Source organism: Hemiscyllium ocellatum, chromosome 30, assembly GCF_020745735.1.
Source record: "Hemiscyllium ocellatum isolate sHemOce1 chromosome 30, sHemOce1.pat.X.cur, whole genome shotgun sequence".
NCBI lineage: Eukaryota > Metazoa > Chordata > Chondrichthyes > Orectolobiformes > Hemiscylliidae > Hemiscyllium > Hemiscyllium ocellatum.
Genome location: NC_083430.1, coordinates 48,058,988 through 48,086,150, shown reverse-complemented (window position 1 = coordinate 48,086,150; position 27,163 = coordinate 48,058,988). Strand labels below are relative to the sequence as shown.

Genomic DNA, 27,163 nt, shown 5'->3' with positions numbered 1-27,163 from the left:
ACAGCAGGTCAGGCAGGATCCAAGACCTCATTCGTGATGAAGGGCATATTCCCGAAACGTCGATTCTCCTGATCCTCGGATGCTGCCTGACTTGCTGTGCTTTCCCAGCACCACACTCTTGACTCTGATCTCCAGCAGCTGCAGGACTCACTATCCTCTTCTACACAGTTGGCAATCTACACTAAACAAAAGAATTTTAAAATTTGTTGTGTCCAACTAAATGATTTATTGCTTTGGAAAGGTAAAGTACAGCTATGGGAACTTTGCCAGCAATATACGGATGAATAAAATTATAGTAGCTCCTAGCAGTGCAAAGAGTGCAACAACTATACAGCTAATTAAACCTACAGTCACCACGAGTTCTTCCACATCAACAGTGTTGCTTACATTAAGCTTATGGGCACATAAGCACCTACAACCCATTATCAGAACAGAAATGACAAGTGCCAAGTGAACTCCCAAGAGTAGAAAGACATCACGCTCTAGATGGTTTTGTCGGTGGGATTGTACTGGGTCTGGTGTGGGATCTTTTTTTTGAATCTCTGCAAAACAAAACAAAAAAAGTAGGTAACATTTTAAAATGAAGCCTCCAAAGATAACGCGTGTGGATTGAATTGTCAGAGAAAGTGGCAGTGCAGGTTCAGTTCTAATGTTTAAAAGGCATTTGGATAAGTTCATGAATAGAAAAGGTTTGGAGGGATAGTTGCCAAATGCACACAGGCGAGACTAGTTTAGTTTGGGTTAACATGGAGAGTTTGGACAGAAGGGTCTGTTTCCATGCTGTATGACTCTATGATTCCACAACACCACAGTGTTACCAGACCATGGGGCTACTCTCTCATTAATGAGAGTTGACTGGTGTAGTTTTAATCTGAGAGTCACCACGCTCCAGGCAAGGGCAGAGGTTGAGAAGGAGAGTTTTTCTTTGAAACTGAAAGAACTGCAGATGCTGCAGATCATAAACAAAAACAGAAATTGCTGGTAAAGCTCAGCAGGTCTGGCAGTATCTGGGGAGAGAAATCAGAGTTAATGTTTCGGGTTCGGTTCTGAGGAAGGATAAATGGACCTGAAACATTAACTCTGATTTTACTTCACAGTCAGTGCCAGACCTGCCAAGCTTTTCCAGCAATTTCTGTTTTTTTTCCTTCATGGTAGCCTTGGCCAGTGTGGGAACTGAACCTACTCTGTCAGTGTCCGTATACAAGAAAATGTAAGGTACTTTGTACAGTAATATCCACCCCCGGCACCTTCCCCTGCAACCGCAGGAAATGTAAAACTTGCGCCCACACCTCCACACTCACTTCCCTCCAAGGCCCCAAGGGATCCTTCCATATCCGCCACAAGTTCACCTGTACCTCCACACACATCATCTATTGCGTCCGCTGCACCCGATGTGGCCTCCTCTATATTGGGGAGACAGGCCGCTTATTTGTGGAACGCTTCAGAGAACACCTCTGGGCCGCCCGGACCAACCAACCCAACCACCCTGTGGCTCAACACTTTAACTCTCCCTCCCACTCCACCGAGGACATGCAGGTCCTTGGACTCCTCCACCGGCAGAACATAACAACACGACGGCTGGAGGAGGAGCGCCTCATCTTCCGCCTGGGAACCCTCCAACCACAAGGTATGAATTCAGATTTCTCCAGTTTCCTCATTTCCCCTCCCCCCACCTTGTCTCAGTCGGTTCCCTCAACTCAGCACCGCCCTCCTAACCTGCAATCTTCTTCCTGACCTCTCCGTCCCCACCCCACTCCGGCCTATCACCCTCACCTTGACCTCCTTCCACCTATCCCACCTCCATCGCCCCTCCCCCAAGTCCCTCCTCCCTACCTTTTATCTTAGCCTGCTTGGCTACTCTCTCTCATTCCTGATGAAGGGCTTATGCTCGAAACGTCGAATTCCCTATTCCTGAGATGCTGCCTGGCCTGCTGTGCTTTAACCAGCAACACATTTTCAGCTGTGATCTCCAGCATCTGCAGACCTCATTTTTTACACAATAAATCTGCAATTCCAAGTTTGTCACATGCAGCTGATGTAGCTCTCTAGTTTTGGGTGGGATTTTAGTGTGAATGACTTCATGTTCAAAACATTACCAAACATTGGAAGAATTGCTGAGGTGGACAAGCAAACAATGCAAATATTTTACTTGTAACAAAATTCCACAAAAGCAATGATATTAATGACTACACTTTTCAACAGTGTTGATTGAAAGAGTTGGGTAATTGGGAGACTGCCCTTTTCTGCTTTAGTTCAAGTAAACTCTTAATGTCCTGCGTGGCTGAACAGTTATTCAGTTGAAAAGAAAAATACTTTGGCACTTCGAAAACAAAAACTGACTTTAGACTGAATGTAGAAAGAAAATGAGCTCCCCACCTTCTAAATGAAATTTTTTGAATGTTTCTTGACTGTAGCAGCATTTCAATTCTGGCAGCATCCTTTCAGGAAGAGGGGTCTTATGCTTCAAATTAAGGGCATTAGTGAGATACTCCTGGAGTACTGTGTACAGCACTGGTCAATTCTTTTTAAGAACTGAAACAGGTGACTGGCGCCTCTTATCTCTGGGAAAAAGAATAGCAAGAGGAGAGCAAAGAATGGGAATCTCTCAGTCACATGGAGTGGTTGAAGTAGAAAGGATGGATACCTAGGAGTGGAGGCTTCATGAGGAAGAAGATAACAGCGAGGGATAGAGAAAGTATGAGAGCAACAAATAAAGAGACTCTGGTGTTGAGCAATTGGACCAAGCAACTGGTTTCTGTAGATTTTTGTGCTGTCCATTTCCTGTTGTACCTGTTTGACAGTAACACCAGGACTAGCAACAAGACTCTGAGCATAAATTGCAATCAGAATGCTGGACGTGGGTTGTTCATTTCTAGTTTTGTACATTCAACCAGGAATCAGCCTTTGTTTTTTAAAACAGCAGAACATTTTTCTAACTATTCAGTCACATGGGACTTTTAATGTTTTCTTGAAAAAAGGCAAAAAATGGAAACAATTCAGACAAAGTATCTCACACTTTCACTGGGACTGGGAGGGTTGTTTTATGAGGAAAGGTTGGACAGGCTAGGTTTGCACCCGATGGTGGTTCAGAACAGTAAGAGATGACTTGGACTGAAGCCTACAAGATCGTGTGTGGTTCTGAGAAGGGGGGGATGTGGTGAGGATGTTTCCTCTTTGGAAGAATCTAGAATCAGGAGTCATTGTTTAAAAATTAGCGATTCCAGTTTATACAAAGTTGAAGTAAATTCTTTTTATATCAAAGGGTCATAAGTCTTCAAAACTTTTCAAAAAGGGAATGGAAGCAGAGACCTTGACTATTTCTAAGACAGAGGTAGATAGTTTCTTGCTAGGCAACGTGGATTTGAGGTTACAATCATACCAGCCACGGTCTTATTAAGTGGCGGAACAGGTTTTAGAGGCTGAATAGCCAACTCTTGCTGTTTATTCTGATGTATCCCAGAAAATGTTTTTCTGCATTTTTCTAATACTCCAATATTCTGTTTGTAGCACACAGTTTGGAGCTATCCATAGTACTCAGTATGCAGATCCAATTTAAATTTAACTTTGCCTTTCTGCTTTTGTATTTTCACCAGCTAATAAGCCACTAGGCAAGTGAATGAGTGACCACAAACTCAAGTGCTGTTTGAGTTCTTATAAAACAAACTTATGTTAACCAACAGATTTCGCAATCGTGCCCATGTTCAAACTGAACAAAATGATGTTTTTTTCCAATCCTGTTTCAAAGTTAATTTAAATTTAAATTTTAAATATTATCTATAAATTAAAGTTTGAAATTGGAGTAAGGCCAATTTTGACGGTATTAGGCAGGAACTTTCAGAAGTTGGTTGGGGGAGGGTGTTCGCAGATAAAGGGACACTTGGGAAATGGGAGGCCTTTAAAAATTAGATAACAAGAGTTCAGGCACACTATGTTCCTGTTAGGGTAAAGGGCAAGGCTGGTAGATGCATGGAATGCTGGATGACCAGAGAAATTGAGGATCTGATCAAAAAAAAGGAGGCAAATATTAGGTATAGACAGCTGGGATTGAGTGAATCCCCAGAGGTGTACAAGGGCAGTAGGAGTATACTTTAAGAGGGAAATTGAGTATGCAAAAAGGGAACATGAGATGGCTTTGGCAAATAGGGTCAATGAGAATCCAAAGAGATTCTTTAAATACATTAAGAGTAACTATGGAAAGAATATGGCCCCTTAAGGCTGCCTATATGTGAAATCACAGGAAATGTGTGAAATACTAAATACGGTGGCACAGTGGTTAGCATTGCTGTGTCACAGCGCCTGAGACCCGGGTTCAATTCCCGACTCAGGCGACTGACTGTGTGGAGTTTGCACGTTCTCCCCGTGTCTGCGTGGGTTTCCTCTGGGTGCTCCGGTTTCCTCCCACAGTCCAAAGATGTGCGGGTCAGGTGAATTGGCCATGCTAAATTGCCCGTAGTGTTAGGTAAAGGGGTAAATGTAGGGGTATGGGTGGGTTGCGCTTCGGCGGGTCGGTGTGGACTTGTTGGGCCGAAGGGCCTGTTTCCACACTGTATGTAATCTAAATCTAATCTAATATTTTGTGTTAGTAGTTACCATAGTTATCGTGGAGAAGAATGTGGGAACTAGGGAACTTTGGGGAGTTAAATAGTGATAGCTCGAAAAGTTTCCATATTACAGAAGAGGTGCTGGAGGTTTTAAAAATGCATAAAGGTGGATAAATCCACAGAACCTGATCAGGTGTATTCCAGAACTTTGTGGGAAGCTAGGGAAGAAATTGCTGTGTCTCTTGCTGAGATGTTTATATCATCAATAGCCATAATTGAGGTGTCAGAATACTGGAGGGTGGCTAATGTAATGCCATTATTTAAGAAAGTTGGTAAGGAAAAGTCAGGGAACTATACAGCTGTGAGCCTGATGTCATGGTAGGTATGTTGCTGGAAGGGATTCTGAGGGACAGGATTTAAACACATTTGGAAAGGCACGTACTGATTAGGGATAGGACTGCTTTTTGTTATTTATATCAATGATTTGGGTGTGAACAAAGGAGGTATGGTTAGTAAGTTTGCAGATCCGACCAAAATTGGTGTAGTGGGCAGTGAAGAAAGTTATCTCAGGATACAACAGGACCCTGATCAGATGGGCCAATGGACTGAGGAGTGGCAGATGGAGTTTAATTGAGATAAATGTGACAAGTGGCACTTTAGTAAGGCAAACCAGGACAGGACTTATACAGTGAATGGCAGGGTCCTGGGGAGTGTTGCTGAACAAAGAGACCTAGAGGTGCAGGTGTATATTTCCTTGGAATTGTAGTTGCAGGATAATGAAGAAGGTGTTGGGCACATTTGGTTTCATTGGTCAGTGCATTGAGTACAGGAGTTGAGAGGTCATGTTGGGGCTGTACAGGACATTGGTGAGGCTACATTTGGAACGTTGTGTTCAATTCTGGTCTCTCTACAGGAAAGACTTTGTAAAACTTCAATGGGTCAGAAATGATTTCCAATGATGTTGCCAGGGTTGGAGAGTTTGAGCTACAGGGAGAAGCTGAATAGACTGGGGCTTTCTTCACTAGAGCATCAGAGGCTGAGGGGTGCTGTTATAGAAGTTTATAAAATCACGAGGGGCATAGACAGGATGAATACTCAAGGCCTTTTCCGTGGGGTGGGGGGGGGGGGGTCTAGAGGGCATTGGTTTAGGGTTAGAGGGGAAAAATTTTAAAGGGATCTGAGAAGCAACTATTTTACACAGAAGGCAGTGCGTGTATGGAATGAGCTGCCAGAGGAAGTAGTGGAGGCTGGTACAGTTACAACATTTAAAGGGCATCTGGATGGGTATATGAATAGGAAGAGTTTAGAGGGATATGGGCCAAATGATGGCAAATGGGACTAAATTAGTTTAGGATATCTGGTCGGTGCAGATGGGTTGGACTGAAGGGTTGTTTCTGTGCTGTATAACTCAATGACTATTTACTTGTAGGATATTCCTAATCAGCTCTTCATGTCTAATGACCAACTATCACATACTTCATTCTCTGGCTTGTTGAGAACATTTGCAACATAATTATCTTCTCCAGACCACTGAATAGAAAATATCTATGTTGCTCTTGGTAATCAACCTGCTCAGAGATGCTTCCATTGAGGGCTACGGAGATAAGGCTGGGGAAATAGGATGAGCTGGATAGCTCTTTTTGGAGCGATGTCCAGACACGATAGGCTGAATGACTTCTCGCGGTCCTGTAAAATTTGCAGGTTCTATGTTATTACACACCTCTTGAACACAAGCCTCATAGTTCAGAGGTAGGGACACTACCACTGTGCTACAATAGCAACATCCAGGAGATCAGCTCATGATTAACATATGCTGCCCCTCGTTATATCCACTTGTGGAAACAACTTAACGCAGTGCCTTTATCACAAACGTATCCGAATTTGCTCAAGTCTGCTAAAGTGATCTGACAATGACAACCAGAGTCTCCAAGTTAATGTTGATGTTCGTGCACAAGGTTACCTTCCTCTGTTGTGATATTTTCTTCTTTGACAGAAATATCATTCTGTTCTCCCAGGCTGATGACTTCACTGACCTAAAACATAAAAAATATTTGTATTTAATCCAAATCGTCCATTTCCCAAAGAGGGGTGGAAGGTATATAAATTTGTGCTTTTGTTGCAGAATCAATATTGTGGGGATGCATTAAGACTTAGTGTCAGAGATGGGTGAGTTGTCAATTTTGATCTCATAAATTTACAAGATGGACTATATTGTTGGGTGCAACATCTGAATGCACATGTGTGTTTCCACCACACAGAATTCTATGGAGGGACCGATAAATTTGTAGAAGCTACTCTGGTATATCTTGCAGCTCTCAAAAATACCAAACTCAATAACTCCCATTAAACGTTTGTTGTCTCGTTCTCCCTCAAATAAGTTAGATAACTCTGACAAGATGGTTAGGAATGACTTTGTCCAGGTGTCCTATATTACCAAAGTGGTCAAATCACTAAAAGCACAAGCCAGTACCAATGCAAAATAGTCCCAACCTTATTAGGAAACAAGTTGTAATAGCTTTTACTACAACACAATACAATCTCTAATCCTATTTTGTCCCTTAAGCTGACAATACTTCCCGAGTCTCTTGTAGATTCGCACAGCCGCATTCTCTCTCTTTCTCTATGGGATTGTGAAGTGCTTTCTCTCTCTCTCTCTCTCTCTCTCTGGACAGTAAGTGGGTCTCTGCATTTGACCATGCTGGTCTCCTCAGAAGGTCCAAGAGAGGATAGTCTGCAAATGAATACTCTTTTATATATTTGGATGGTTTTCAGGAACCTTCTATAGTTCTGCCAATCAAGGAGATCCACTTAACAGTTTTTTAAAAAATCAATCATTTGATTGGCTTGCTACTGTTTGTTTCTTTGTGTAGCAGGACCCAGAGTCTTTCTGTCCCTTTTGTTGAGTGGATAAATGATTGGGGATATGTCTATCCAGGATAACTGATCCTTTTACATTATGCTAATGTCACTAGCACCTGGTTTCTATGTTTGCACCATATCTGGTATCTGTGTTTTGTGACTTCACAGTTTTACGTGGTCAAGATACCCACCATCCCTTGCTGTTTGGCCAAGTTAGTAATCCATGTTGTTGTGGTTCTGTTCGCCGAGCTGGGAGTTTTTGTTGCAAACGTTTCGTCCCCTTTCTAGGTGACATCTTCAGTGCTTGGGAGCCTCCTGTGAAGCGCTTCTGTGCTGATTCCTCTGGCATTTATACTGGTTTGAATCTGCCGCTTCCAGTTGTCAGTTGCTGTCCGCTGCAGTGGCCGGTATATAGGGTCTAGGGTCTGTGTCTGTTGATAGAATTTGTGGATGAGTGCCATGCCTCTAGGAATTCCCTGGCTGTTCTCTGTTTGGCCTGCCCTATAATAGTGGTGTTGTCCCAGTCGAATTCGTGTTGTTTGTCATTCGAGTGTATGGCTACTAGGGATAGCTGGTCGTGTCGTTTCGTGGCTAGTTGGTGTTCATGGATGCAGGTTGTTAGCTGTCTTCCTGTTTGTCCAATGTAGTAATCCATGTTTTAGCAGCTGCTAAATACTCCACTCAATATTTTCACAATTTTCACTTTAGTAGGAAGCATTTGTGCTCCAAAATGTTACATTGGAAAGAAGTAAGAATTGGGTCCAGAGGCGTTTCACCAGGATGTTGCCTGGATTGGAACATTTTAATGAAGAAGAAAGGCTGGGTAGGTTTGGGTTGTTTTCATTCGAGCAGTGAAGGCTGAGGTTGAGGGTGGGGGGGGAAGGTGGGGAGGGGTGACCTGACAGATGTGTATAAAATTAAGAGGGGTTTGGACAGGGTAAATAGAAAGCAGCTGTTCCCATTATTTGAAAGTTCAGTTATAAGGGTGGCATTATTTTAAGATGAAGGGCAACAGGTTTAGAGGAGATTTGAAGAAAGGCATTTTCATCCAGAGGCTGTTGGGAATCTGGAATGTACAGCCGAGGAAGATAGTATTTTTACTCTCTTTACAATCTTTCCAAAGTATGTGGAAGAGCATCTGAAATGTCATAACATTCAAGGCTATGGGCTAACTGCTGGAAATTTTTTTAGATTAGATTAGACTTACAGTGTGGAAACAGGCCCTTCGGCCCAACAAGTCCACACCGACCCGCCGAAGCGCAACCCACCCATACCCCTACATTTACCCCCTACCTAACACTACGGGCAATTTAGCATGGCCAATTCACCTGACCCGCACATCTTTGTGACTGTGGGAGGAAACCGGAGCACCCGGAGGAAACCCACGCAGACACGGGGAGAATGTGCAAACTCCACACAGTCAGTCGCCTGAGTCGGGAATTGAACCCGGGTCTACAGGCGCTGTGAGGCAGCAGTGCTAACCACTGTGCCACCGTGCCGCCCACTAAGTGGAATTAACGTAGACATGATGGGCCAAAAGGCCACTTTGGTGCTGTGTGAATCCATGAGGTGGGGAAGGTCATTGTTTTCTTTTAAATAAATTCTAGTTTCAGTTTCCAGAGAGCAAAGTCAGAATAGCACCAAAGGGAAGAAAATGCCAATACGCCCCGAGTCACACTGTTTGATAGCCGTTCCACTCACTCGCCACCTTCCACATAAAGCAAGCTAACTATCTTCGTCAGAGCTTGGCCAATCTGCAACTATGTGAAACCACTGGCGTGATATTCCCAGGCCTGGTTGAACATCCATGGGGTGGAATACTTACGGTGAGCGTTCACTGCTAAAGAGAAATACAAGAAGCAACTTTCACACAGCAAGCTTTCACAAACAACGCTGACAAGATATTCAGTTTTAGTGATGCTCATCAAGGAAAGAGATTGGCTGTATATTGTGGAAGTGTCCATGTCTGTTCCTCTTTAAAGTGTGCAAGGAATCTTTTCATCAATTTGAAAGTTCACAGCAGGGCTGTAAGTTAACATTACATCAAAACTATGTGGCACCCCTCACCAACGCACTGAAATGTCATCCCATGTTGCTCCTGGGTGCCCTACACTCAACCATGACCTTTTCTTCGGCTTCTCTGCCAAAGGCAACCCTCATCTGACCCACCTTCATCTGACCCACCCTCATCTGACCCACCCTCATCTGACCCACCCTCATCTGATCCACCCTCATCTGACCCACCCTCATCTGACCCACCCTCATCTGACCCACCCTCATCTGATCCACTGCAGGTTAAGGCAGGCCATTCCTGATGAAAGGGTCTTATCCGAAATGTCGATTCTCCTGCTCCTCAGCTGCTGCCTGACCTGCTGTGCTTTTCCAGCACTCTGCTCTTGACTCTGAGGCAGGTCCCTAATCCAACCCAGCAGGAACAGGTTCGAGTCCAGTTCTGTTGGTACAAATCTGATTCACACCGTACATCCAGCAAACCGAGCCATTTGTTCCCACCTCCCTTCCCATGCCCCACTCTCCACCCCACCATCACTGCCACCACCAGGAATTGGAGTTGCTGTGGCAAGGTGCACTTCTGCATTTATTGTCTTGACGGGAGCTACGGACCATCTGGTAAAGGTCCAAATATTTTCCAATGCATAGCTGACCTGGAATCTATTTCAGTCTTACTGCCTACTTTTTTTTATTTCAAAAATATACTTTATTCACAAAATTATTTGGATCTCTTTACAACTGGACATGCCATTCTTGTGCACACATTACATTTCTTTACATACAGACATCAAAATTTATTTTTCCTATATACAAATCTGTACATTTACTATCCAGCTCTTCTGCTGAGGTGTCAGTGGAGCCCAAATGACTGGGTGGGCCTTCTGTTCTTCTTAGGCAGGCAGATGTTACACGGTGGTCTTTCCCCACCGCGCCTTGGCAGCAGCTGCCCCAAGCTTCAGCGCGTCCCTCAACATGTAGTCCTGGACCTTGGAATGTGCCAGTCTGCAACACCCAGTTGGGGTCAACTCCTTCAGCTGGAAGATCACCAGGTTTCGGACTGCCCAGAGAGAGTCCTTCACCTTACTGCTTACTATTTTTTTTATTTCAAAAATATACTTTATTCATAAAATATTCATAAAATATTTGATACACTGTACATTTGGTAATGCCATACATATGTCAACATTTACATACACAGCTCAGAATTTTCATTATTACATACAGATCTGTGCATTTCTCACTCACACATTGAGCCCAAATGACTGCATGGGCCCCCTGTTCTTCTTAGGCAGGCAGATGTTACACGGTGGTCTTTCCCCACTGCGCCTTGGCGGCAGCTGCCCCAAGCTTCAGCGTGTCCCTCAACACGTAGTCCTGGACCTTGGAATGTGCCAGTCTGCAACACTCAGTCGGGGTCAACTCCTTCAGCTGGAAGATCAACAGGTTTCGGACCACCCAGAGAGCGTCCTTCACCGAGTTGATGATCCTCCAGGCGCAGTTGATGTTCGTCTCGGTGTGCGTCCCGGGGAACAGGCCGTAGAGCACGGAGTCCCGCGTCACGGCGCTGCTCGGGACGAACCTCGACAAATACCACTGCATTCCTCTCCAGACTTCCTCTGCATAGGCACATTCCAGAAGGAGGTGTGTGAAGTCTCTTCCCCTCCGCAGCCACTTCGAGGGCAGCGTGCGGTGTGGCTGAGAGTCCGGGCGTGCATAAATGATCTCACAGGGAAAGCCCTTCTCACCACCAACCAAGCCATGTCTTGGTGCTTGTTGGAAAGTTCTGGCGATGAGGCATTCTGCCAAATTGCTTTGACAGTCTGTTCAGGGAACCACTCGATAGGATCCACCCTCTCCTTTTCCCGAAGGGTCTCAAAGATGCTACGTGCTGACCACTTCCTGATGGACTTGTGGTCAAAGGTGTTTCTCTTCAAAAATTTCTCCACGAAGGACAGGTGGTAGGGAACGGTCCAACTACTCGGAGCGTTCCGCGGCAGCGAGGCCAGGCCCATCCTTCGCAACACCGGGGACAGGTAGAACCTCAGTACGTAGTGACACTTGGTGTTTGCGTACCGGGGATCCACGCACAGCTTGATGCAGCCACACACAAAGGTGGCCATCAGGGTGAGGGTGGCATTGGGTGTATTTTTTCCCCCGTTGCCCAGATCTTTGTACAGTGAGTCCCTTCGGACCCGGTCCATCTTTGAACTCCATATGAACTGGAAGATGGCCCGGGTGACTGCAGCGGCGCAGGTTCTGGGAATAGGCCAGACCTGTGCCACGTACAACAGCAATGACAGTGCCTCACACCTGATGACCAGGTTCTTTCCCGTGATGGAGAGCGACCGTAGCCTCCATCTGCCCAGTTTCTGCCTCACTTTACTGATATGCTCCTCCCAAGACTTGGCGCACGCCTCAGCCCCCCCGAACCAAACACCCAGCACCTTCAGGTGGTCGGTCCTGATGGTGAAGGGGATCGAGGATTGGTCGGCCCAGTTCCCGAAGAGCATGGCCTCGCTCTTGCCTCGGTTTACCTTGGCCCCCGAGGCCCGTTCGAACTGGTCACAAATGCACATGAGTCTGCGCATGGACAGAGGATCCGAGCAGAAAACGGTGACGTCATCCATGTACAGGGAGGCCTTAAAACTGTCCCAGCTCCAGGAAAGTATACAGAATCTGCTCCTGCTGCAGATGATGGGGGTCGATGTCACGGAGGACCTCAAGGAGGTGAAGGGCCAGCAAGCCTCGCTCTTCTCCTCGGAGGCTTCCAAGATAATCTTCCGGTCCAGGGTCCGCTCGGTAGAGCAGGACGAGACGTGCTCACGTTTCTTCTTCCAGAAGGTGCACAAAGAGAGCTCCGTGCTCAGCAGCCTGAAGGAAGAAGACGGCTCGATAACGTCATCTCAGGCTGATGTCATGAGGATCAGTAAATCCTTCTATGCCAGTCTGTATGACGCGAAGCCGACCGACAGCGCGGCCTCCCAGTCATTCCTGTCGTCTATCACGGAGGTCTTAGACGACAGAACACGCGAGAGGCTGGACCAGCCGCTATCTCTGGACGAGCTAACCAAGGCCCTCGAGTCCTTCGAAAAGAATAAAACTCCCGGAAGCGACGGCTTACCGGTCGAGCTCTATTCCGCTCTGTGGGACTTGATTGGCCAGGACCTGCTGGAGGTGTATGTCAGTATGCTTCAGGCGGGTACCATGAGCGAATCCATGAGGAAAGGCATCATCACCCTCATCTACAAGCAGAAGGGGGAGAGGGAGGAACTCAAAAATTGGAGACCGATCACACTGTTGAATGCGGATTACAAAATCCTGTCAAAGGTAATCGCCAACCGGGTCAGGTCTGCTCTGGGGTCGGTGATTCACCCCGACCAAACCTGTGCTGAGCCGGGCAGGAAGATCGCTGAGAGTCTCGCACTCCTCAGGGATATGATTGCCTACGTGCAGGACAGAGGGTTGGACGCCTGCCTGATCAGCCTGGACCAGGAGAAAGCCTTTGACAGGATATCACACAGGTATATGAGAGATGTTCTCTCCAAAATGGGCTTTGGGGAGGGAATCTGCAATTGGATCAGACTGCTCTACACCAACATCGTCAGTGCAGTCTCAATCAATGGGTGGGAATCAGATAGCTTCCCAGTCAGATCTGGAGTCAGGCAGGGCTGCCCTCTCTCTCCTGCCTTGTTTGTGTGCTGCATAGAGCCATTTGCCGAGTACTGCTTACTATTAGCATTGGGTTGGAAAGGTTTGCAGGCTGATACTAACCTGTTTTGGCTACATAATGATTGCACTTATGTCTGCCAAACAACTCCTTGAAGTAACAGTGAGTACACCTCAAAAACATTGAATTCCCCCTAATGTACCTTGGATATCTTGAGTTTGTGAAAGCAGCTATGCATATGCAAATTTCTTTGCTATTACGCTTTTAAATCATTGGATTAGGACATGAGCCCAACCCCTGCAAGGTAAGAACATTACCATAGATCCGAGGCAACTGGAAGAGAAACTATATAATAAAGGAGACAGATTAGCAACTCAAATGGTTCTTTTGATGCGACACTGAATGAATATAATTAGTGTGTACAGAAAAACAGCAGTAGGTCATTTAAAACCTTAAACTTGTTCTATTTGTAATGCAATTCATTATTAGCTCACCAGGAATGAATATTAGAATGAGACCACCGCTGGTGCTAGGTAAATTTACCTTGATGTGATCTGATAATTGGAACAGTGTTTCAAAGGCCAATTATGGTGGCCGAGTTGGTGCATGGATGGAGGTGAATAAAGATTTGCATAGGTCATGTATTATTAAATAGGATGCACTGACAAGAGTTTGTATATGAGACCACTCTCATCTGCCTGTCTCAATTTCACACTAAGATGTCTATAATTGTCAATTCTGTCATTGCAGGAGTTACTTATAACCCTACTTTAATTCTGTACAGTTTTAGGATTCTGATAGAGTTTATCAGAACTACTCAACTAATCCATCTTTCAATCTCACTTCTAACTCGACACCACCCACCATACATCTCTCACTGTACAACCTATCAGCAATAATTGCAGGTTCAATGCAGGAACCATCACTGGAAATAGACATGGCTTAGAATTCTCTTGGTATTATATAAACTGGTTTATAAACTGAAAAATCATGAACTTATACTGGGAGGCTTTAGACAGTACTGATCTCAGATGGACAGGTAAAAACAAGGACTGCAGATGCTGGAAACAGATTCTAGATTAGAGTGGTGCTGGAAAAGCGCAGCAGGTCAGGCATCATCCGAGGAGCAGGAAAATCGATGTTCCTGATGAAGGGCTTTTGCCCAAAACATTGATATTCCTGCTCCTCAGATGCTGCCTGACCTGCTGTGCTTTTCCAGCACCACTCTGATCTCAGATGGAGTATTAATATTCACATTGTGAAAATTAGGGTAAAACTTAACAGATTGAATAGCTGGAAGATAATATAAAGCCCAGGAACGTAAAATATTGGACGCCACTGCGGCACAGCAGCCCAAGAGCTCTGAGTAGCAATTATGGAAACCAATGCAATCTATTTCTCTCATCTTCCAAATGAATTAAGGAAGTACTCAGTCGAGGGCACTTGAGCTTCATTGGTTGTACAATGATACAGAGTGTCTCACAGAATGTGAAATCTGTGCTGTTTGGTTTCAAATATATACATAACATGTAAACAAAAGCAAAACTCACAAATTAGCATCTACCAGCCTCCAAAAGGATCAATTATTTTTCTCCCACTTGTGAGTTGGAGCAGCATGATAATAAGTGCTATGGTCTCTATGCACCCAACTCCATCCCTGGCTAAAAGGTCTGTTTGGGAAGGACAACTACCCTGTAGACATTTAATAGCTAATTGGCTAGAGGCAGGATTTCCACCATTCATAAGTGCCACCTTAGAAAGCTGAGACAATCAGTGCCAGTAGCGGTAATGGGAGCGCTGGTCTCTGCTGGTAATACATTCGGATACCATAGAGTTGATTTGCCATAGATCGAACCAGTGCAACCCTTTGGAGGCTGGCAGAGTCTAGGTTCACTAGCGTCCTTTAGGGTAGGAGATCTGCCATCTTTACCTACTCTAGCCTACATGTGACTCTAGATCTACAGCAAGATAGGATTGGCTCTTAACTGCCCTCTGGGTAATTATAGATGGGCAATAAAAGCTGGCCCAGTCAGCAGTACTCATCCCATGAATGAATGAAAAAATGAGTGCCATCAGTTCTGATAGCAGAACCTCCTCCAGAACCATTACCACAACTTCCACAAATCCAGTCTTCAGACTCTTGTATTTCCTGGGTGAGAGACCTCACTCACTAACCTTGGGCTACACTCTACTCTTGATCTTTTTTATTCAAAACAAAAATCTTCCTGCTTTAGCAATGGCATTGCCTCTTATATGAAGAAAATCAAGGTTTAATCACAATTGATGCTGTAACTACACCATTTACAGGGAAACAGCAGGAAAATGGATGTGAAAAGTGTTGGATCAGCCATGATCCTATTGAATGGTGGAACAGGCCTTGGGGCTGAATGGCCTACTCCTGTTCCTCTTTCCTGTGATCCTAAAAATAAGACACAGCAGTTTGATAAATACAGGCAAATAAACAAAATGTAATTTATCGACAAGCCAACCTTGTTAAACTGGAATGCAAAAAAAATAATGACATTGAGGAGAAAATGACATGACAAATTGTATGCTGAATATTTGGGAAGGAGAGCATTATTTTAAAAATGAGGTGGAAAACAACTAACATGATCAGGAGATACAATAGCTAATTATTAATATTATTTATGGTAGGTTAAAATTAGGCTTACATTTTTCTGTGAGAATTGCTGCATGAGATCAACTAGTTATTATTTATTGATTTGTTTCATTTAACACAGAAGGGCAACGATTGAGGAACAATTATCTTCCTCCCAGCAGTGGCCTCATTACTTATTGTAAAGGAACACAGAGATATAACAGTTATAAATGCAGAAAAAAATGTCGATTTCTTTCAATTTGCACAAGAATTGTATTTTCATTTGATCTCAAAATATATTCAATCAAGAAAGCCCAGTTAAGTTTCATGTTTCATTTGTACTGAATACTGTAAAGTCTACCAATAGGTGCATGAAAGAATAAATGCAAAAATGGTAATTACGTTACATCTATTCATTCGATATTTTTCCAACCTAGAATTCCTGAGATAAATCCATTTAATATTTCAGTGAAACATCATGTATAAAAGAGGTATTGCTGCAGTTTAAGGATCTGATAAGCCTGAAGCAGAAAACGATATGTGCAAAACAGATGTCACATGTGTGCAATGCATGAGACTCTTTGAAGTCGGGGATGAAGGATGTTGGGGAAGCAAAGGGAGCTTTATTACAGAATCACAGGATTCCTGCTGCAAGGAAGGAGGCTATTCAAGCCATCGTGCCTGCACATCACTCAGATGAACCACCTCTACTTTTTCCACTATATTCTTGCACTTTGTTTGGACAGAAACCATCAACCAATACCCTCTTGAATGCCTCAGTTGAACTTGTCTCCATCATACTTCCAGGCAGTGCATTCCACACATAAACTGCTCACTGAGCTAAAAGAGTTTTTATCTTTTGCATGTAAAAATCACTTTAAATCTGTGCCTCTTTTTATAAGTGGGAACAGTTTCTCCCTATCCTCTCTATCAGCACACTCACAATTTTGAAAACTTCTAATAGATATTAAAACTTCCTTCTCTCCAAGGAGAACCATCCCAACCTTTCAATCTATCCTCATTAACAGAAGTTCCTGTGGAACCAGTCTTGTAAGACACTTCTGCACTCACTCTCCGATGTGTTCACATCTTTCCAATGTGTTCACATCTTTCCTATAATATGGCACCCAGGACTGTACACAATACTTCAACTGAGCTCTCGCAAGTGTCTTATGCAAGTTCAATATCATCTCCTTCCTCTTCTACTCTATGCCCATTTAATAAAGCAGAGAACATTGTATGCTTTACTTATTGAACTCTCCACCTGTCCTTCCGCCTTCAATGATCTGTGCACATATAGAACAGGTCCATGTACTCTGCATCCTGTTTGAGAATTACGTGCCTCATTTTATATTGTCTTTCCATGTTCTTCCGACCAAGTGCATCACCTCATACATCTCTGCACTGAAACTTACCAACCACTTATATGCCCACTCCACCAACTTGTTAACGGACTTTTCAAAGTCAACACTGTTCTCCTTACAGTTTGCAAGTCTTCCAAGTTTCGTGTTATCTGCACATTTTGAAATTGTCCCCTGCACATCGAGATCTAGGTTATTCATATATATCAGGAAAATGAAGGATCCCAATACTGACCCGAGCAAACTCCACTGCAATCCTTCCTCCAGCCCTAACAGAACTGAGTCTTATGTGTTAATGAAGACAGAAAGTGCTGGAAATACTCCGCAGGCCTGGGAGCATCTGTGGAGAGAGAAACCCTTCCGAAGAAGAGACATACCAGACTTGAAATGTGAACAGTTTCTCAGTCCATGAATTCTGCCAGAACTGCTGAGTTCCTCCAGCACTTTCTATTTTTAATACCGAGATCTAACAATAGCAGTTTTTTTTGTTTTACTTATAGAACATAGAACAGTACAGCGCAGTACATGCCCTTCGGCCCTTGATGTTGTGGCGACCTGTGAAACTAATCTGAAGCCCATCCCACCTACACTATTCCATTTTCATCCATACGTCAATCCAATGACCATCTAAAGGCCCTTAAAGCTGGCAAGTCTATTACTGTTGTCGGCAGTGTGTTCCACACCCCTACTACTCTCTGAGTAAAGAAACTACCTCTGACATCTGTTCTATATCTATCACCCCTCAATTTAAAACTATGCCCTCTCATGCTAGCCATCATCATCTGAAGAAAAAGGCTTTCACTGTTCACCCTATCTAAACCTCTGATTATCTTATATGTTTCAATTAAATCACCTCCCAACCTTCTTCTCTCCAACGAAAGCAGCCTCAAGTCCCTCAGCCTTTCCTCATCAGACCTTCCCTCCATACCAGGCAACATCCTAGTAAGTCTCCTCTGAACCCTTTCCAAATCTTCTACATCCTTCTCATAATGCGGTGACCAGAACTGTATGCAATACTTCGAGTGCGGCTGCACCAGAGTTTCGTACAGCTGCAGCATGACTTCATGGTTCTGAAACTCAATCCCTCTACTAATAAAAGCTAACACACTGTAAGCCTTCTGATGAAGGGCTCTTGCCCAAAACGTCGATTCTCCTGCTCCTTGGATGCTGCCTGACCTGCTGTGTTTTTCCAGCACCACACTCTTGACTCTGATCTCCAGCATCTGCAATCCTCACTTTCTCCTTCTTAACAACCCTATCAAACTGGGTGGCAACCTTCAGGGATCTATGTACAGGGACACCAAGATCCCTCTGCACATCCACAGTACCAAGAATCCTACTATTTGCCCAGTACTCTGCATTCCTGTTACTCCTTCCAAAGAGAACCCCTCACATTTTTCTGCATTAAACTCCATTTACCATCTCTCAGCCCAGGTCTGCAGCTTAGCTATGTCCCTCTGTAACCTACAACATCCTTCGGCACTATCCACAACTCTACCGACCTTAGAGTCATCCGCAAATTTACTAACCGATCCTTCTATGCCCTCATCCAGGTCATTTATAAAAATGACAAATAGCAATGGACCCTAAACAGATCCTTGTGGTACCCCACTAGTAACTGAACTCAAGGAAGAACATTTCCCATCAACCACCACCCTCTGTCTTCTTTCAACTAGCCAATTTCTGATCCAAACCACTAAATCACCCTTAATCCCATGCCTCCATATTTTGTGCAATAGCCTACCGTGGGGAACCTTATCAAACGCCTTACTGAAATCCATATACACTACATCAACTGCTTTACTCTCAATCACTTGTTTGGGCACCTTCTCAAAGAATTCAGTAAGGTTTGTGAGGCATGACCTATCCTTCTCAAAACCGTGTTGACTATCCCAAATCAACTTATTCCTTTTTCAATGAGTATAAATTCTATCTCATATAACCTTTTCCAACACTTTACCCACAACCGAAGTAAGGCTCACTGGTCTATAATTTATTATCCACCCTCAATGTCAAGCATTATCTGTGAATACTTGATATTGAAGATGCATTCCAAATGTGGTAAGTGTTCAAGGTTCCACATAACAAAGAGGCAGATCAGAAAGCAAAGTTTTTACAAAAGTTTTTGAATTAAATTTGATGACATTAAATTGAGACACAGTGTTCATAAACAGGAGAAAGATAATCATGAAAAAGATATTTTAAAAAAACTTCAAAGTATAAGAAAAAAATTGCACCTTACAACAGCTGGGTAAACCAGCAGATGCTGTCATTGTAGATCTGAAACACCCTGAGGACTTTAACTATCTGCTCAGCTTGTTTGATCCTCCAGACAGGGACAACAGTATCCAGAGGGAATTGTGAATCTCTCTTTCAATTAGTATGGCAATGGAAAAAGATGAAAGAACATTCAAGATGAAACCTCAGACTGACACTTACTAGTGACTGACTCCTTGGTCTGTGATCCCACTTATAACAAGAAAGTGTCTTTACCTGTAGTTTGCTTCTGTACTGCACTGTCTATTTTGATTGTGATTTTACTGTTCAAGTTGAGGGGATGCCAGAATTGAACACTTTTTGGATGAGAGTGACCAACTCCCAATTAGATATTTTGCCAATTTCCTTTTGGAATTATCAAACTTGTTTCACCTGCTGTCTCTATCTATTCCTCAGTTTAAATTGGAATTGGAAACCTGAATCACTGTGTCACTGATGTTGATAACTAAATTTATTCAGCAAATAACTGGATCATTGCTCTTCTCATAATCATAACCTTTTCAAAGGGAATAAATGTGAAGTAGCTCCACAGAACACAGAGTCTAAAACTTTGTGTGATCTATTAGCATCTCTGCTCCACATATCCTCCCTTACACATTTATACATATATCACACACATTCTATCACAGAAAATATTACTTTCTAATTTTTAATTTACTTTTTTAAATGTAAGTATCATTTAAAATATTGTTTTGAAATATATAGAAATCTATCAATCTCTGCCTTGAATGTGCTCAAAGACGAAGCTTCCATATCCCTCTGGGACAGAGAAATCCTAAGACTGACCAACCTCTGAATGAACAAACCAATACTAAACGACCTACCCCTTATACTGAAACAGTCTGATTTAGAATCCCCAAGCCAGGGGGAGGCAGCCCTCCTACATCTGAGCTGTTCAGCTCTGAAATAACTCTGTATTCCTGAGTGGGATCACCTCTCACTGAGAGTGGAGAGAACAAAGGCCCAGGCTACTGAACATTTCATCATAGGACATTATCACAGGAATTACTTCAGTGAACATCTGTTGCACTCTGTCTACAGCTAATCAGATCATTGAGATTTTCATCCAAATCATATATATATTGCAAACAAGAAAGGTTCCAGCACTGATCGTTGCAGTCCACCACTAGTCACAGACTTATAGTCAGAAAGCATCGCTCCACAATTAATTTTCTGTTTTCTATGACCAAGCCAATTTTGCGTTGAACTTACAATTTACTGTGGATCCCATGTGACTTAATCTTCTGGACTCGGCCTACCATGAGGTACATTGTCAAATGCTTTAGTTAAGTCCATGTAGGCCATGTCCACTGCCCTACTCTCATCAATCAGCTTCATCATTTCCTCAAAAAACTTTTTAAAAATTTGGGGGACAAGATCTTTGCTGCACAAAGCTATGCTGACCATTCCTACTAAGTTCATTATTTTCCAAATGCAAGTAAATCCTATCCCTAAGTAATTTTTCCAATAATTTTGTGACACTCATCAGCCTATAATTTTCTAGAATAATATCCCAGTTACCCTTCTTAAACAAAAGAACATCATTGGCTACTCTCCAGTAATCCAGCACCTTGCTTGTGGTGAAAGAGAATCCACAGATCTCTGTCAAGACCTCAGCACTCTCCTCTGTTCCCTCCCCCATTATCCTGGGATAGATCACATGGGGTGTTATCTATCTTCATGTTTTTCAAGACACGCAACACCTCCTCCTTCTTAATATTGACATGCTCTAGAACGTCAACATATCCCTCTCTAATCTTACCATCATCGACCAGTCCTTCTCTCTGGTGAATACCAATGCAAAGTACTCATTAAGGACTTCACACACTTCCATTGTTTCCAGGCATATATTCCCTCCTTTGTCCTTGACTGGACCTACCTTTTCCCTAGCTACCCTCTTGCTCTTAATATATGTATAATCTGCAAACTCCTACTTGCCAAGAACATTTCATGGTCCCTTCTACCCCTCCTAATTCCTTGTTTAATTTCTTTCCTGTTTCCTAAACCATACATATGCTTCCCTTTGCTTTTCTTTTTGACTAAACTTTAAATATTTCTTGTCATCAAGGGCTCCCAACACTTGCCATCATTCTATGATAGTAAATTTGAGCTTGTATCACTTTTCACTGACCTTGGATTTCCTCCATTACTAAAGAATGTCCACAGCCCATACATTCCAAACCAACATTCCTGAGAGTCTGGTCACCTTGCCATAGAAAGGATTTTATTAGACTGGACAGGGTGCAGAAAAGATTTACTAGGATATTACTGAGACTGGATAAGCTGGGGCATTTTTCACTGGGGTGTGGAAGGTTGAGGGTTAACCTGATAGAGATTTATAAAATCATGAGGGGGAGTGGAATGAATAGCAAAGATCTTTTCTCTAAGGTGGGGGAGTTCAAAACTAGGGGGCATATTTTTAAAGTGAGAGAAGAAAGATTTATAAGGGGCCTGAGCAGCAACCTTTTCACACAGAGGGTGGTTTCTGTGTGGAATGAACTGCCAGAGGAAGTGATAGATGCAGTTACAACATTTAAAAAAGAGTTGGACAGGTACATGAATAGGAAAGGTTCCGAGGGATATGGGCCAAATACAGAAAAAATGGGCCTTATTTTAGTTTGGGAACTTTGGTCAGCATAGACAAGTTAGACGGAAGGGTCTGTTTCCTTGTTGTATGATTCTATGACTCTGGGAGGTTGGGCTTATTCTCCATGGGTTACATAATTTCTTATTGAACATATAAACAAAGACAGCAGCAGGCTATTTGGTCCCATATGAATGTATTTAATAAGATCATGGTGGTTATGATTTGATGTGTGTTCTCTTGAATATGCCAGTTTATGTAATCACGTTCTGTATGCAGCCGTACTGGAGCATCAATGGTGAACCAGGGTGTGTGCATGCGTGCGTGTGACTTGTTAGTGTGCAGTAATCCAACAATGTTTCTTGTCCAGTCTTTAGATTTATCAAATATAATTTCCCACCTTACAATGGAAGTATAAACTCTCAACGTTCAGTGATGCCAATCCAATGCCATTACCATGCTGTCACTTGATCCACATTAGCAAAGAGAATATCACCCCAACTGCAATCAAGTAACTCTTGGTTTCCATGACTCGATACCTCACAATATGATGCGTTTCCCCAAAAATCAAACAATTTTTCCTTCGCAAGGGAAATGGTGCAAAAACGCCAATAGTTTCACTTGTTCTTAAATTTGAGTGCTGGTTTAACACAGGTGAGCCAGTGAAGGAATATTCTCAATTACGGAGTGGGCAGGTTAGTTGACCCAATAGCTAGTTTGCAATACAGAGTAATACTAACAACTCGGGTTCAATTCCCACACTGACTGAAGGTCCCACTTTTTTCCCATGCCTGAAGAGTGCTGACCCATCAGGGTTAAACCCCTGCCAATTGTCTGTCTTTAATGGAAGAGCACCCCTACTGTCTGGCAACTTTATCTTCTTTATTCTCAATTAGAAACACTTACAGGAATTTCAACTTCTTGTTTAACCTCCGTTTTGACTGCTGCACTATCCTTCGCTGGACATGTTAGTAACGTTTCTCCCAGCAACTCGTCCTTTATGATTATCTGACACAAAAACAGGAAAGTAAAGAATTGTTAAATAGAAGAAGAATGTCAGATCTTGTGGTGCGTTTCCTTCCCACTCTTACCTTGTAGCATGATCCACGAATGATAGCTTTAGAGCAATCACATATCCGCCATGCAGAATGGAGAGCCTGGCTCTAAGTGATCAAGATTAATTTCATATAACCTCTGATTTTATGGGAATAGCATAGAACATAGGTGTAGGAGTAGGCCATTTGGCCCTTCAATATGATCATGGCTGATCAGGCAATCTCCCGCTTTCTCTCCATATCCAATGGTCCCTTTAGCTACAAGGGCCACGTCCAACTGCCTCTTGAATATATCCAACAAACTGGCCCCAACAGCTTCCTGTGGGAAAGAATCCACAGGTTCACAACTCTCTGAGTGAAGAAATTCTTCCTCATCTCAGTCCTGAATGGCGTACCCCTTATTCTTGACTGCTTCTAATCCTGCTATAATCAGGAAGCACTGATGCAGTTTCAATCATAAGTTCAGTTCCAGAGGTAGCACGGTGGCTATTGGTGCAAGGGACCTGCGTTCAATTCCATGCTTGGGTGACTGTGTGTCTGGAGTTTGTACATTCTCCCCGTGACTGCTTGGGTTTCCTCTGGGTGCTCTGGTTTCCTCCCACAGTCACAAAGATATGCAGGTTAGGTGGATTGGACATGCTGTAGTGTCCAGGGATGTATAGGCTAGGTGGATTAGTCATGGGAATTGTAGGGTCAAAGCAATGGGTGGATCTTGGTGGGATGCTCTTCAGAGAGTCGGTGTGGACTTGATGGGCTGAATGACCTGCTTCCACACTGTAAGGATTCTGTGTTTGTTCTGGTTGACTCTCCTTTTTAAGTCGACTGTGTGCTGCTTAAACAGACTCTGCCAAGTTAATAAATGACTTGCTTTCAGTCATGTCTTAACCGCTACTTCACCCCAAGCTCATTGGTGGAAATGGACCCTGTCTATTTACTAGTTGGCCTGTGGTAAGATACCAATCACCTTGGAGTTGACGATGAAATCTGCTGTTCCTATACTTGATTTACACAGTGCTAGACATTAGAAGATCAGATCAGACATGTCACCCTGACTTATATAGAGTATACTGTTGTTTCATTGCTGCTGCTAGGTCATGGTCTTGGATCTCCGCTCAGATTGGCATTATGGCTGCAATGGTTCAGGAAGGAGTCTCAGCATCACCTTCTCAGAAACAGTTAGGGCTCAGCAATGAATGTTGGCCGAGCCAGGGATGCCCACATCCCGTGAATAACTCATCCTGGCCTGTCCCCTCCATGATACAAAGCTGGGTGGATAGATGATCAATGAGGAAGGTGAAGAGAAGCTTTAGTTGAGCTTGTGGGCAAATGCATGTCAGACACAGAATAATGTGGGTAACCATGAGATTACCTACTTTGGTAGTAAAAACAGGAAGGCTGATTATTACCTGAATCTGATTGAGAAAGACAGAAGTTGAACAAAACCTGAATGCCATTGTACATCAGCCACTGAAAGTAAGCCTTCAGATGCAACAGCTGGTCAAGAAGGCAAATGGTACGTTGGCTTCCCAGTGACAGGATTGGAGTATAGGAGCTGGGATGTCTTGCTGCAAATGTGCAGGGCCTTGGAGGGAATGCAACACAGGTTTACCAGCCTGATTCCTGGGATGTCAGGACTCTTGTATGAAGAGAGATTGGATTGGTTAGAACTGTATTCAATGTACGTTTGAAGAAGAAGGCCGGATCTCATAGAAATCTATAAAATGCTGTAAACGTCAGATGTTCCTGATGGTGGGAACCAAGCTTCATAGTTTAAGGATACAGGGTAGGCCATTTAAAATTGAGATGATGAGAAAATTCTCCACCCAGAGAGTGGTGAGCCTGTGGAATTCTCTGTCACCGAAGGTGTTGAGACCAAAACTCTGAATGCTTGAAGGAGGCGTTGGATGTAGGTCCCAGGGCCAAAGAGGTCAAAAGGTATGGTGAGAAAATTGGAACGATGGTGAGGGGGAGTAGTTTTGGTGTGGTTGAAATTTCAAAATATGCACGTTGGGACGTTATTCACCTAATCCTCCATATCAGCCCACCCATCCACTTCCCTCTCCCTGGAATGGCTCCATTACGATCATTCATTTCTTTGTCGTGGAATGGCTGGAATTCTATTTATACATAAGCGCATTAAATCATGTCAGGATTTGTTACTCTTGAAACCTAAAACTGTAAATTACAAAGGCAGCTGCTGTGAAGAGTAATTAGCAGAAATTATTTGATTTTCTTGCCTCATGAAGTATTTTCCAGATGCTAATTTCCTCTCAAATGAGATATCATGGACTGGTAACATTAAAGGGGAGAAAGGAAGCTCAGGAGGAAGAAGTAATCACAGAACATCTTGCGGAATAACATCTCATCTTCAGACTTGGCACTTTATAGTCTTCTGGACTTAATATTAAGTTCAACAGACTGCGAACCAACTCCCATCCCTTCCCTTTTGTTGGCTTTACTTGTTCCATTCTCTGTCACCATACCTTCTCTCCCTTCCCCCGACCTGAGTGGGTCTGTCTGTTCTTCCGAGTTGGGCAGTTAGACACACCATTGTTCTGCCATTCTCTCATTCTCATCACTTAATCCAAAATATCAACATCCTTTGTTCCCCAGCACTCCAAACATCACCACCCCCAAACCCCACCCTTCTTCCCACAACTGCCCCCTCCACACTTCACTTCAGCTCGGATGAACAGTCATGTAGACTTGAAATGTCTTTCTCCACGGATGCTGTCTGACCCGCGGTGATCTCCAACATTTGGTGTTTTCCGAGTTAGCCTCATTCGATTTCAATTTGGTTTGGCTCAGCAAGTGCAAAGATTTTTCAGAATCCAATCAACCCTAGCTACTTCAGAAAGCTGATCTTATTTATGTGTTATAACTGCATTTCCCCCACCAAATTCAGTAGATGCCATGGAATTACGAAAATGAACTAATAGCCTTAAAAGCCGCCTGTGAGAAATAAGTTTGACTTCAGTTTACAAAACTTGCTAAACACACCAGGAGATTTTGTTCAACCGATACAAATCTAACACGGTTGAACTCTTATTCATCTTGCTTATCTCAAGGGAGAACTTACAACAGCCAAGTAACAAAAAATTTAATTGAAAAGCATTGAGTTTAAAATTGAGTCTTAAGTAGATGTATACAAATGCCTGTAAATTTGCTTATATTAACCTCTTTCACAAGAATTCTTCGCTGCATTTAGCTAGCACCCTGTGGTGTCTATGGCGGTCCTTTCTTCTCAGATTCACTACTGTGTGGAAGCAGGCCATTTGGCCCATTGAGTCCACAACGATCCTCCAAAGAGCATCCCACCCATCCCCCCATTTCCCATGGCCAATCCAAATAACCTACACAACCCTGGACACTATTGGCCATTTCCCATGATTAATCCACCAAACCTGCACATCTTTGGACTGAGGGAGGAAACCAGTGCACCCGGAGGAAATACACACAGACACGGGGAGAATATGCAAACTCCACACAGACAATCACCTGAGGCTGGAATTGAACCTGGGTTCCTGGTGCTGTGAGGCATCAGTGCTAACCACTGAGCCACAGTGCTGCCCCACTCTCGTTCATTGAAAATCAACAATCTGGTAATTCTTTACATTGTCACTTAATAGGAAAACTGTCTTTGTCTTCTCTTGGAGAACAGTAAGGGAGCACAGTACGGTGAGTAATCAATTTCTTTATTGCATAGGCATTTTGTCAAGGTATCTAGATCTACTTTTTATGCACCAAAGTTAAATAAGATAACCACTGCGAGGGAGTGCTGATTAGGATGAAGTCACCACCAGAACAATATTCCCATTAGTCTATTCAAAACAGGAGTTAAAAAGTGTGGCGCTGGAAAAACACAATAGGTCAGGCAGCGTCTGAGGAGCAGGAACGTTGATGATTCGAACATAAGCTCTTCATCAGGAATGTTGACTCTCCTGCTCCCGGGATGCTACCTGAGCTGCTGTGCTTTTCCAGCGCCACATCTTTTGACTCTGACTATCCTTCATCAGCAGTCCTCACTTCCTCCTATTCAAATAAGGTATCAACAAACTGCAACGACACTAATTCGTGACTGGGCTGCTTCACATACTGAGATCCCACTGGTTGTGAAAGATCTTTGGCAGTCTGATGGATGCCATGGGCACCATCTTCAGATTGACCCAGGTGCAAGCAAAACAGCAAAGGAGAGGCAAGGGGCCCAAAC

At 43.5% G+C, this 27,163-nt stretch overlaps 1 protein-coding gene across 1 annotated transcript in view; it reads right to left on the bottom strand.

The window, feature by feature from the left end:
* Positions 1–252: 252 nt before the first annotated feature.
* LOC132829825 (uncharacterized) overlaps positions 253–27,163 on the bottom strand; it is a 42,201-nt gene continuing 15,290 nt past the window's right edge. Inside the window, exons 4-6 of the mRNA XM_060847190.1 lie at positions 22,805–22,906; positions 6,502–6,574; positions 253–542 (exon numbers count right to left, since the gene is read on the bottom strand). Coding sequence (XP_060703173.1) covers positions 253–542; positions 6,502–6,574; positions 22,805–22,906 — 465 coding nt within the window. The remainder of the gene's footprint in view (positions 543–6,501; positions 6,575–22,804; positions 22,907–27,163) is intronic.